This window comes from Mustela putorius, unplaced genomic scaffold, assembly GCF_011764305.1.
Source record: "Mustela putorius furo isolate JIRA1106 unplaced genomic scaffold, ASM1176430v1.1 tig00003962_pilon_pilon_pilon, whole genome shotgun sequence".
NCBI lineage: Eukaryota > Metazoa > Chordata > Mammalia > Carnivora > Mustelidae > Mustela > Mustela putorius.
The window spans coordinates 1,545,826-1,556,604 of record NW_025422106.1 but is presented as its reverse complement, the minus strand read 5'-3'; the positions used below and the strand labels follow the sequence as shown (position 1 = coordinate 1,556,604).

Sequence of the window (10,779 nt, the reverse complement as noted above, 5' to 3'; positions counted from 1 at the left end):
TCCCCGCTGAACAGAGAGCCGGATTCGGGGCTCGATCCCAGGACCCCGGGATCATGACCTGAGACGAAGGCAGAGGCCTTAAGCCACCCAGGCGTCCTGCAAATAAGGAATTTTGGTAAAAGTCTGTATACAGAACAGTTAAGATCTTCAATCTTTATCTCCAGTCCTATGGGTGAAAGATCCGTTAAAGAGACTGGATCTGTGAAGCCCCTCTACTTCTAACTGGATAGCCAGGGGCTTTCAGAATAGCAGTGGGGATGCAATGTAAATCTGCATATTGAAAAGTGAAGTCACCAATTCCCTTCTTTTTCCTTGTTTTGCTCCCAAAATGCCAGCATCAAGGAGATATCTCAGGCAGTAGACCTCAGGGTTTTGGGGTTTTTTTTTAAGATTTTATTTGACAGAGAGAGACACACAGCAAGAGAGGGAACACAAGCAGGAGGAGTGGGAGAGGGAGAAGCAGGCTCCCCGCTGAGCAAGGAGCCTGATGTGGGATTTGGCAGGACTCAAGGGACTCAATCCCAAGACTCTGGGATCACGACCTGAGCTGAAGGCAGACTGTTAACGACTGAGCCACCCGGCGCCCCAGATCTCAGCATTTTCCTATGGAGAAACTAAATGGCCCAAGGAGTCAGGAAGGATGGTGACCCACAGATATAGACATTGGGAAGTTCCTAAATGAAAAGGCTAGCTCACTGTTGGAGAACCTACAAGGGAGTTCACCAGTCAACAAGCCCTAAGAACAGAGCTTCCAATGGCCTTAACCTATTGGAGGTCCAGTTTTTTGGTGAATGCCCTCAACACCAGTCCAAAACCAAAGGAAACAGTGGCAAAAAGAAGGGGGGAAAGGCAATACTTGGATTAGAACACTTCAGAAACAACCGCAATTTTAAAGAAACAAGAGGAAAAAATGGTATCCATAAAAATAGAACAGGATGTAATTTAAAAAAAAAAAGCAATTGGGGCACACGAGAAAATGAAAATCCAAAAGCCAATAAAAAAGTGGAAAGACTCGGTTGGGCATCTGCCTTTGGCTCAAGTTGTGGTCCCAGAGTCCTGGGATCCAGTGCTGGCATCAGGCTCCTTGCTCAGCAGGGAGCCTGCTTCTCCCTCTACCTCTGCTTCTCTCTGTCTCTCATGAATAAATAAATAAAATATTTTTTTTAAGTGGAAAGATAGTGTGAGGAAATCTTAAAAGTACAACAAAAAGACAAATGAACAGGAGGAGGGAAAAGATAAGTCCTTACATGAGCAAATGACGGAGAAGAAATTATTAGACATAATAAAACTTAAGGTAGGAAATGAATATCTAGATTGGAAGAGATCACCGAGTAAGTCATGGGGAAAAACAAAAAACAAAAAACAAAACAAAACAAAACAAAAAAACCCAGAACACCAGGAACAAAGAACCTAAGATTTTACAGAGAGAAACGGATCACATACAGGAATAAGAGTGACATCAAACTTACCAAGAGAAGTTAGAAGACCATGATTTTCAAACTTCTGAAAACAAAATTCTCAGCAAAAAATTATGTTCTCAAACTATCTCTCAAGTGTTCAGACAAAATGTATTTTCAGATCTGCCAGAACTCAAGCATCTTACCTGGCATATATTTTTTCTCAGGAAGCATCTCAGGGTTATTCTCCACCGTATAAAGGAGGAAACCAAGAGAAAGGGAGACGTTACCCAGGAAACCTGGAATCCCACACCAAGGAGAGGGAAAGCGAATTCCCAAGGCAACAGGTGGGCGACAGGTCTCAACAGCCTGCCTGAAGCGGAAGCAGGGAGGGTGTCGGGAAGACTGCCTTGAAAAACTTCATTTGAGGGCGCCTGGGTGGCTCAGTGGGTTAAAGCCTCTGCCTTCGGCTTGGGTAATGATTCTGGGGTCCTGGGATCAAGCCCCACATCCGGCTCTCTGCTCAGTGGGGAGCCTGCTTCCTTTTCTCTCTCTCCCTCTCTGCCTACTTGTGATCTGTCTGTCAAATAAATAAATAAAATCTTTGGGGCGCCTGGGTGGCTCAGTGGGTTAAGCCGCTGCCTTCAGTTTGGGTCATGATCTCAGGATCCTGGGATCGAGTCCCGCATCGGGCTCTCTGCTCAGCAGGGAGCCTGCTTCCCTCTCTCTCTCTCTGCCTGCCTCTCTGCCTACTTGTGATCTCTCTCTGTCAAATAAAAAAGTAAAATCTTCAATATAAAATAAAATCTTAAAAAATAAAAATAATAAAAATTCACTTGAAAAGTTTGGACCAGGGGAACAATTGTGCTGTGAGGCTGTTAAAGGATTGAACAGAAAGAAAAATACACGTGTGAAAAAATGAGGTAATTATCTTCCAGAGAAAAAAAGTTTTCAAGAAACCAATGCTATTGTAGTATATATAAACTCAATTCTAAATAGTATTTCCCGGATCATGAATATAATAATGTGACATAATGTGGACATAACCGATTTAAAACAACATTTTGATCTAATTTTAGCAAATGGGAAGTCAAGGGGTATGACAAGGCAAATCCTCGACAGAACTGGAAATTTTTGCACCCAAACACCCCTCCAGTTCTGGGGGAGTATCTTGGGTCTTCAAACGCGGTGAGGCAAAGCGACCCCCTCCCCATCCTGGTGCAACACTGCACATGCGTCAGACCACGGTTCAGCCAATCAGATGCCTCCTCCACTTGGCATTGGGAAAGCGGAGGAACTGTCCTTGAGATGCAGGTGCAGCTGGAACAATAGTTACGCCTGGTGATGAGTGCCCTGAGCTGGGGGCACCAGTGGTGGACGCTCCCGAGATGAGACCTGAGCTGGATTTCCCTCCTCAGCCGCCCTTCATAGTTAACTGCTTTGTGAATTAAGTTCTCCAACCCTCTATCGGCTCTGCAAGTGTCCACCATACCTGCATTCCTGCTTTGCCTGGCCAGAGAGGATATCGGTTCCATTCCAAGAACCCTGACTTGCACCATAAACTACTAAGAGGAGTGAGACGCCTGGGTGGCTCAGTCCATTAGGTGTCTGCCTTCAGCTCGGGTCATGATCTCTGGGTCCTCTGATCAAGTCCTGCATCGGGCACCTTGTTCAGCCGGGAATCCGCTTCTCTCATTCTCTCTCTCTCTCTAAAATAAAATCTTTAAAAATAAAAAATTTTAAAAAAATACTAAGAGGAAAAAAAGTGCCCCTAACCTTCGAGAGAGAGAAAATTGCTCAGTGTCATAAATAGTATTCTTCAGATCAGGCTGAATGTCCCTTCAAATTGTAGGAAAGCTTCAGTTAGAAATTAGTCTAGATAAGGTGAGTAGGTATTTTTAAAAGACATTTCTTCTTCGAGTTACAAACTTGTCCCCCCCTGACTGCTGTGTGTGAACATGCCAGTTTCTAGCGGACACAGAATTCCCTAAGGACAGGGGCCTGGTTTCAGGTTTTCATGCACAGCTGCCTTGTATTATACTAAGTTCTCAAAAATACATGTTGTATGAACCTCTTTATCTGTACTCTCATACATCAGATTGCTAAATTTGGGTTCATAGCTCTGACACCTAATTTTTTATCTTATTTCATTATTAAAGAGTTTTGAGAGAGCACAAGCAGGGGTGAGGGACAGAGGGAGAGGGAGAAGCAGAATTCCCACTGAGCAGACTCAATCCCAGGACTCTGGGATCATGACCTGAGCCAAAGGCAGAAGCTTAACCAACTGAGCCACCCAGATCCCCCCTCACACCTAATTTTTTTTTAAGATTTTATTTATTTATTTGACAGACACAGGAAGAGAGGGAACACAACTAGGGGGAGTGGGAGAGGGAGAAGCAGGCTTCCTGCAGTGGGGAGCCCAATGTGGGACTTGATCCCAGGACCCTGGGATCATGACCTGAGCTGAAGGCAGACACTTAATGACTGAGCCAGCCAGGCACCCCACACCTAATTTTAGATTTATAGTTTCTTTAGGGACTTTGGCTTCATTGAAGCCAAGCTGGGTCCTCCAGGGATTTCAGCTAAGAGTCATTTGAAATATAGGGAAAACTAGTAGTGTTTCAGTACAAGAATGAGTTGAGAGTTCCTTGTCCTCTCTAGTAACTCTGGCTGGGAGTTAAGAGGTACAGTGCATTTCCTTGATTCTATTCAATGGAAACAAACAAACAAAAAATGTAGGAGTAAGGGGGCACCCGGATTTGAACCGGGAACCTCTTGATCTGCAGTCAAATGCTCTACCCCTGAGCTATACCCCCAACACCCTACTGTCCTTCTCTTCCTTGTCCACTTGAGGTGACTCAGTAGCATCAGGTTCCACCCATGCTAGAGCTCTGGCGAGCTTTGTGTTCTAAAGCTCCACCTTCTTTTATATCCATCATCTGCTTTGGCTTTTCTCTTGGCCACCAATAAACTGGGTGGGGACACTTGAAAAATGACATCCTGGAAACTAGCTGAAAAGGAAATTGACAGAGCGCCAACAGGGAAAGTGTTCACAAGTACCGTGTCAGAAGTACTATGGCAGAATCCAGAGGCTAAACGGCAACCCCAGATATCCCCTTGTTCACTCCCTCTTGATGGACTGTAGGATGGGAAGGAGAAGCAAGATGTCAGTTATTTGGAATGGGATGACTTAGGAAAATCAGGAAATCCTTCTCAGGGCAACCAAGCACAATCTCTTGGGACTAACGCACCCGCTCCATTCTTGATGGGCAAACATAGCCAGCTTCTAGCCTGGGTGCTGCCCAGGGCGGAGCTTTGTGGAGGCCAAGGTGTGCAGTGTCGTCCTTCTTCTGGCAGGGGCATGGGGGAACGGAGGTTTCCTTTCAAGCATGGCACTGGTGGGCATGGAGTGTAAGGGAGCCTGAGGACGCCCTCTCTCCTCCCACCTCCTCTCCAAAGGCTAGAGAAGCTGAGGTAGACAAACTAGCCAGTCCCCTCCCAACCTCAGGGAAGAAACACACTCGGAGGCACAAATAACATCACTGCTTATATAAAAATAGCTTTAAACATCTGTCCTCTATTCAGGTCAAGGGGTGGGAAGGGAAGAGACGCTGTTAGAAGAGAGGGAATGGGGTGACCTCTCCAAAGACAGACGGGTGCTGACGGAGGGCTGGCGTGTTCCGGCGATAGCCAAACCGACCGTTGAACCCCTTGATCGTTTTCAGTTCAGCATTGTAGTGGTCGTGGCCGGTCACCTGCTGGAGAGAATGCCCTTGGGGGGTAGAAAGAGAGGCCTGAGCCCCCATTCAGCCCCTCTTGCTTTTCCCCTGCTCCCACGGGGCTGGTATATAATGTACTCCCCATGCCCCAGCTGAACCCATCTTCAAACGTCTCAAGCCTCTTGATTAAAAGCCAAGGGTTGATAAAGTCCAGGAGACAGCTTTCTGGAAACCAAACTGTATACCGGGAGGAGCGTGAATGCTATGTGCTAAGACAGGAGGGGCCAAAAACTTCTGGGCTTGGCTGAACTTGCCTCACTCCCAGGAAGACTGAAAACATTTCACCCTTGCTTCGGACCCATGTGGAAGAAATGGATGAGCTCAATTTGGCCAAATGGTACAAAGGGTCACATGACTAGAGCGTGGCCAAAGGGTGATGGAATTGGGGTGGGAGGAGGGTTCACACTGTCAGAAAAACCTCTCTCCACCCTTCCTTTCCTGTTGCTCAACAGGGCCTGGAACAGGAGGACACAGCCTGTTCAGGGAGCAGGGAGGGGAACATGGGCTTTAGAGTTGGAAAGAGCGCAATTCCAATCCCCGCCAAGCCCTCCTTGGCCAGTCACTTCACCTTCCTACACTCATTTGCCCAGCTGGAGGGCAGCGGGAGCATGGGCATATAAACCGTCTGACCTACAGCCGGTTAGCTCAGTCACTACATAGAAGCATGGTGATGCCATTGGCGTACGTCTGAGAAGCAAAGCTGGGGACGCAGTCCCAAGGCCTCTCCCCTGCCCCCCAAGCCAAGGGTCTCTGTGGCCTGATTTCTCTCCCTGAACCAGGGACCGCACACCACTCTTCCACGGGGTCCATGCCGAGGCTGGAAAGCCAGGGGCACTTGCCTGCTCCAGCCCAGTTCCTCCTGTTCAGGTATCTCTGTCCTTCTCCAAAGATGTGGAAATAATCCACTATCCAGCCATCTCTTCCTGTGCCGCCGTGATCCTGAGTGTGAGAGAGAAAACAGAAGATGGTCCGCTACCGTGCTAAGAGGGGCACACTCAAAACTCCCTTTGGTTTTGTTGCAGGGGGGGTTACCAGGCCAGATTAAATATGAAACACAGGGGTGCCTGGGTGGCTCAGTGGGTTAAAGCCTCTGCCTTCGGCTTGGTTCATGATCCCAGGGTCCTGGGATTGAGCCCCGCATTGGGCTCTCTGCTCAGCAAGGAGCCTGCTTCCCCCACCCACATCTCTCTGCCTGCCTCTCTGCCTACTTGTGATCTCTGATAAATTTTTTAAAAAATCTTAAAAAAAAAAATCAATATGAAACACGGATTGACCCATTGTCTCTCAGAGAGGGGCAGCGTAGGCGGGCAGTTCAAGGCTCAGTGTCTGCTGCCAGACTGGTTACAATTCCAGCTCTGCCACTAACGAGCTGTGTGAGCCTGGGCCAATGGCACAGCTTTTCTGGATCTCTATTTCCTCATCAGTGAAAGGAGTGTTGCTATAAGATTTGAGACAAATAAAGGGCCTGGCATAGTAAAGATTCTTTAATTTTTTTTTTAAGGTTTTATTTATTTAAGAGAATGAGCAGGGGGAGGGGGAGCACAGGGAGAAGCAGACTCCCCGCTGAGCAGGGAGCCCGATGTAGGGCTCAATCCCAGGACCCAAAGATCATGACCTGAGCTGAAGGCAGGTGCTCAACCAACTGAGCCACTCAGGTGCCTAATTTATTTTAAAAATAAGCAATATCAGGGCACCTGGGTGGCTCAGTGGGTTAAAACCTCTGCCTTCGGCTCAGGTCATAATCTCAGGGTCCTGGGATCGAACCCCGCATCGGGCTCTCTGCTCAGCAGGGAGCCTGTTTCTCCTCTGTCTCTGCCTGCTGCTCTGCCTACTTGTGATCTCTTTCTCTGTGTCAAATAAATAAATAAAATCTTAAAAAAAAAAAAAGCATATCATGGAGCAGCTGGCTGGCTCAGTCCTCAGAGCATCACTCTTGATCTTGGGGTCTTGAGCTCAAGCACCACGTTGAGGCAGAGTTTACTTAAAAACAAAAACAAGGGGTGCCTGGGAGGCTCAGTGGGTTAAAGCCTCTGCCTTCGGCTCAGGTCATGATCCCAGGGTCCTGGGATCAAGCCCCGCATTGGCAGGGAGGCTGCTTCCTCCTCTCTCTCTCTGCCTGCCTCTCTGCCTACTTGTAATCTCTGCCTGTCAAATAAATAAATAAAATCTTAAAAAAAAAATCATTATCTTTATGTAAATGAAAATACCCACCACCAACAGCTGTGATGGTTAAACTCTTATAAAAGGGAACATAGTTTCAAAAGTGTGCATACCATATTATTTTCAAGCTTTTATTTTTTTTTAATTTTTTAAGATTTTATTTATTTTATTTTATTTGACAGACAGAGATTACAAGCAGGCAGAGAGACAGGCAGAGAGAGAGGGGAAGAAGCAGGCTCCCTGCTGAGCAAAGAGCCCGATGCGGGGCTCGGGTCCCATCACGACCTGAGCCGAAGGCAGAGGCTTTAACCCACTGAGCCACCCAGGCGCCCCTATTTTCAAGCTTTTAAATACTCAAGTTTTTCTTTCTTCCTCCCACACTCTGGATCCTTCGGTCATAAAAATTATGCGAGTAGAGTGCCCGCACACACTCCAGCATGGGCATGGGACATACAGACGTGTCCACGCACATGCGATGCACATCCAGGCACACACACAAACACCAAGGCCACACACACACACACACACACACACAAAGACAAAAACCCAAGATTTGTTCTCAGAACAACCCCCATTAACCCCACCTGTCCCCTCCACATACCACTGTGACAAATGTACACAAATACTGGAGGCAAAAGTGTTGAAAAAAGTTGCAGTCATCAGCAAACATTGACACATCTCCCACTGCTGGTAGGACTCTGCGGAGGAGAGGCAACACCCACAAGGGGAAAGGCCGGGAGAGAAGAGAGGTCTGCAGAGGTCTGGGAAGTTTTCCTTCCCATCGGCTCACAGGAAGTCCCATGGAGCGAGCCCCTCTGTCATTGTGACATCACCAAAAGAGGACACCCCGCCTGGGGCATCTAGGCTTTGCTTTGTTTCGTTTGCTTAAGTCACAAGGATTTTCGAGCTTTTAGAGAATCTGTGGCATGTGATCACCCCAAAAGGTGGGTCCGTGACGTCAAAAAGGACAATGAAACTGGTTTGGCAGAGGCAGGCTTCCAGCCCCATTCCCTAAGGCTTGCAGAGACCCAAAATGAGATCATTCTCAAACGCAGGGCTGGAAAGTGATTCTGTGAGCTCAGGGAGCTCAGTCCCTGTCACCTGCCTGCACCAGTTCACCTGCCTGCACCAGTTCTGGGCTTTGATTAAGAAAGCCCAGGGGGGGGGACGCCTGGGTGGCTCAGTTAAGCGGCTGCCTTGGGCTCAGGTCATGATCCCAGCTTTCTGGAATCGAGTCCCGCATCGGGTTCCTTGCTCAGCAGGGAGCCTGCTTCTCCCTCTCCCTCTGCCTGCCACTGTGCCTGTGCTCACTCTCTCTGACAAATAAATAAATAAATAAATAAATAGATAGATAGATAGATAAAATCTTTTTTTTTTTTTTTAAAGATTTTTATTTATTTATTTGACAGAGAGAAACCACAAGTAGTCGGAGAGGCAGGCAGAGAGAGAGAGGGAAGCAGGCTCCCCGCTGAGCAGAGAGCCCGACGCGGGACTCGATCCCAGGACCCCGAGATCATGACCCGAGCCGAAGGCAGCAGCTTAACCCACTGAGCCACCCAGGCGCCCGATAGATAAAATCTTTAAAAAAGAAAGCAAGCCGAGGGTGGGTGGGAGCGGGGAGCCCTCCCTAGAGATAAGATGCCCGGATTTGGGAAGTCAGGCCCCACCATCAGGGTCAAGCTTTGCAGGGCAGCCCGTGGGATAGGGGCCCTAGCCAATAACCTGTTCGGTTTTCCGCAGAATGGGTGGAACCACGCGGCTCTGGAAGTAGCGGTGGGCGTGGCAGTCCTGCTGGGCGTTGTAGGGCGGAATCGCGGACCAGAGCTTGGGCCTCAGGCGCTCATGGGCGCGGGCCACAGAGCTCACCGCCACGCCATCCAAGATGAAGCTCTTCTCCAGCCGCAGAGGACACTCGCAGTAGTACGACATCCCCACCACTGCAGCCCCCAAGGACCTTTCTGCTGGGACTGCAGGGATGGGGTAGGGGCTCCCCTGCGCATTAGTCGCATTGTTACGTGGTGGTACGTTGTCAAAGACTCCAGTGACACAAACCGTATTGTGTCTGAACAGGGTAGGCTCTTAGGGCTGCCTGGTTAAGTTGTTCTCAAGGCCCTGGGGGCGAAGGATGACTTAAGACACCAAGCCAGAGGAACCGGAGACTGGAGAAGGTATTACGGAACTCAGGTGGTGTGCGCGTTGGGCTAGCCTCCTCCTCCTCCCCACCGTACTACCCTTCCCAAACTCAGCTCCGTTGAAAAGCTTGTACCCAGAATGGATCAGAAAGAGTTCAGAGACCATCTACTTCCAACTCTCATTTTTAGTAATTTTAAGTTGAAGCTCAGAAACACTGAGATACTAGTCCTCCTTCTGTTATAAAAAATAATAAAAATGTAAAAATAAAATCTTTAGGGCACCTGGGTGGCTCAGTGGGTTAAGCCACTGCCTTCTGCTCAGGTCATGATCTCAGGGTCCTCGAATCGAGTCCCGCATCGGGCTCTCTCCTCAGCAGGGAGCCTGCTCCCCCCCCCCTGCCTGCCTCTCTCTCTGCCTACTTGTGATCTCTCTCTGTCAATAAATAAATAAAATCTTTTTAAAAAAATAAAATAAAATAAAATAAAATCTTTAAACAGAACAGGGTTGCCTGGGTGGCTCAGTCATTAAGCGTCTCCCCTGTCAGGCTCAGGTCATGATTTCAGGATCCTGGGACAGAGTCCCCACTGGGGCTGTGTGCTCAGGGGGTCTGCTTCTCCCTCTGCCCTTCTCACAGCTTGTGCTCTAGTCTTTAAAAAAAAAAAAAAAAAAAAAAGCTAAAACCAAAAACCAGCAGGTTAACACATTACCACATTACTTTCCTCTAGCTTTTTTTTTTTTTTTTTTTTAAGATTTTATTTATTTGACACACAGAGATCTCAAGTAGGCAGACAGGCAGGCAGAGGGAGAGAGGAGGAAGCAGGCTCCCCGCCAAGCAGAGAGCCGGATTCGGGGCTGGACCCCAGGACCCTGGGATCATGACCTGAGCCGCAGGCAGAGGCTTTAACCCACTGAGCCACCCAGGTGCCCCATCCTCTAGCTCTTTTTATGTACAATTGTCAGGACACAGCAAACCATGAACAATAATTTCTAGTCACCAGTTACAGGTGATTTTTACTTTTTATTTCCAAATTTTCCCCCTTGAATAACCTTACATAGATGCTTTACACATCAAGGTGCCTTACTCAGTGCTCCTCACACCAACTCTATGAGGTGCTATTATCATCCTAACATGAGACAAAAGGATAAAGGAAATCTTTTATAGTCACTATTACATGAAGGCACATTTTTTTTATTTTAATTTTTTTTAAAGATTTTATTTATTCGACAGAGAGAAAGATCACAAGTAGGCAGGCAGAGAGGCAGAGAGGCAGGCAGAGAGAGAAGGGGAAGCAGGCTCTCTGCTCAGCAGA

General features: G+C 47.9%; 1 protein-coding gene and 1 non-coding gene across 2 annotated transcripts; both read right to left on the bottom strand.

Annotated features, from left to right (window-relative positions):
* Positions 1–4,141: 4,141 nt before the first annotated feature.
* TRNAC-GCA lies at positions 4,142–4,213 on the bottom strand. Its single transcript has one exon. It is a non-coding gene; the product is annotated as a tRNA-Cys (tRNA).
* Positions 4,214–4,931: 718 nt separating this feature from the next.
* CUNH17orf98 (chromosome unknown C17orf98 homolog) lies at positions 4,932–9,351 on the bottom strand. Its single transcript, XM_004764686.3, has 3 exons — positions 9,059–9,351; positions 6,016–6,115; positions 4,932–5,169 (listed from the first exon to the last, which is right to left on the bottom strand). The coding sequence occupies exons 1-3, from the start codon at positions 9,263–9,265 to the stop codon at positions 5,012–5,014; spliced, it is 465 nt and encodes a 154-aa protein (XP_004764743.1). The 5' UTR covers positions 9,266–9,351; the 3' UTR covers positions 4,932–5,011.
* Positions 9,352–10,779: the final 1,428 nt, after the last annotated feature.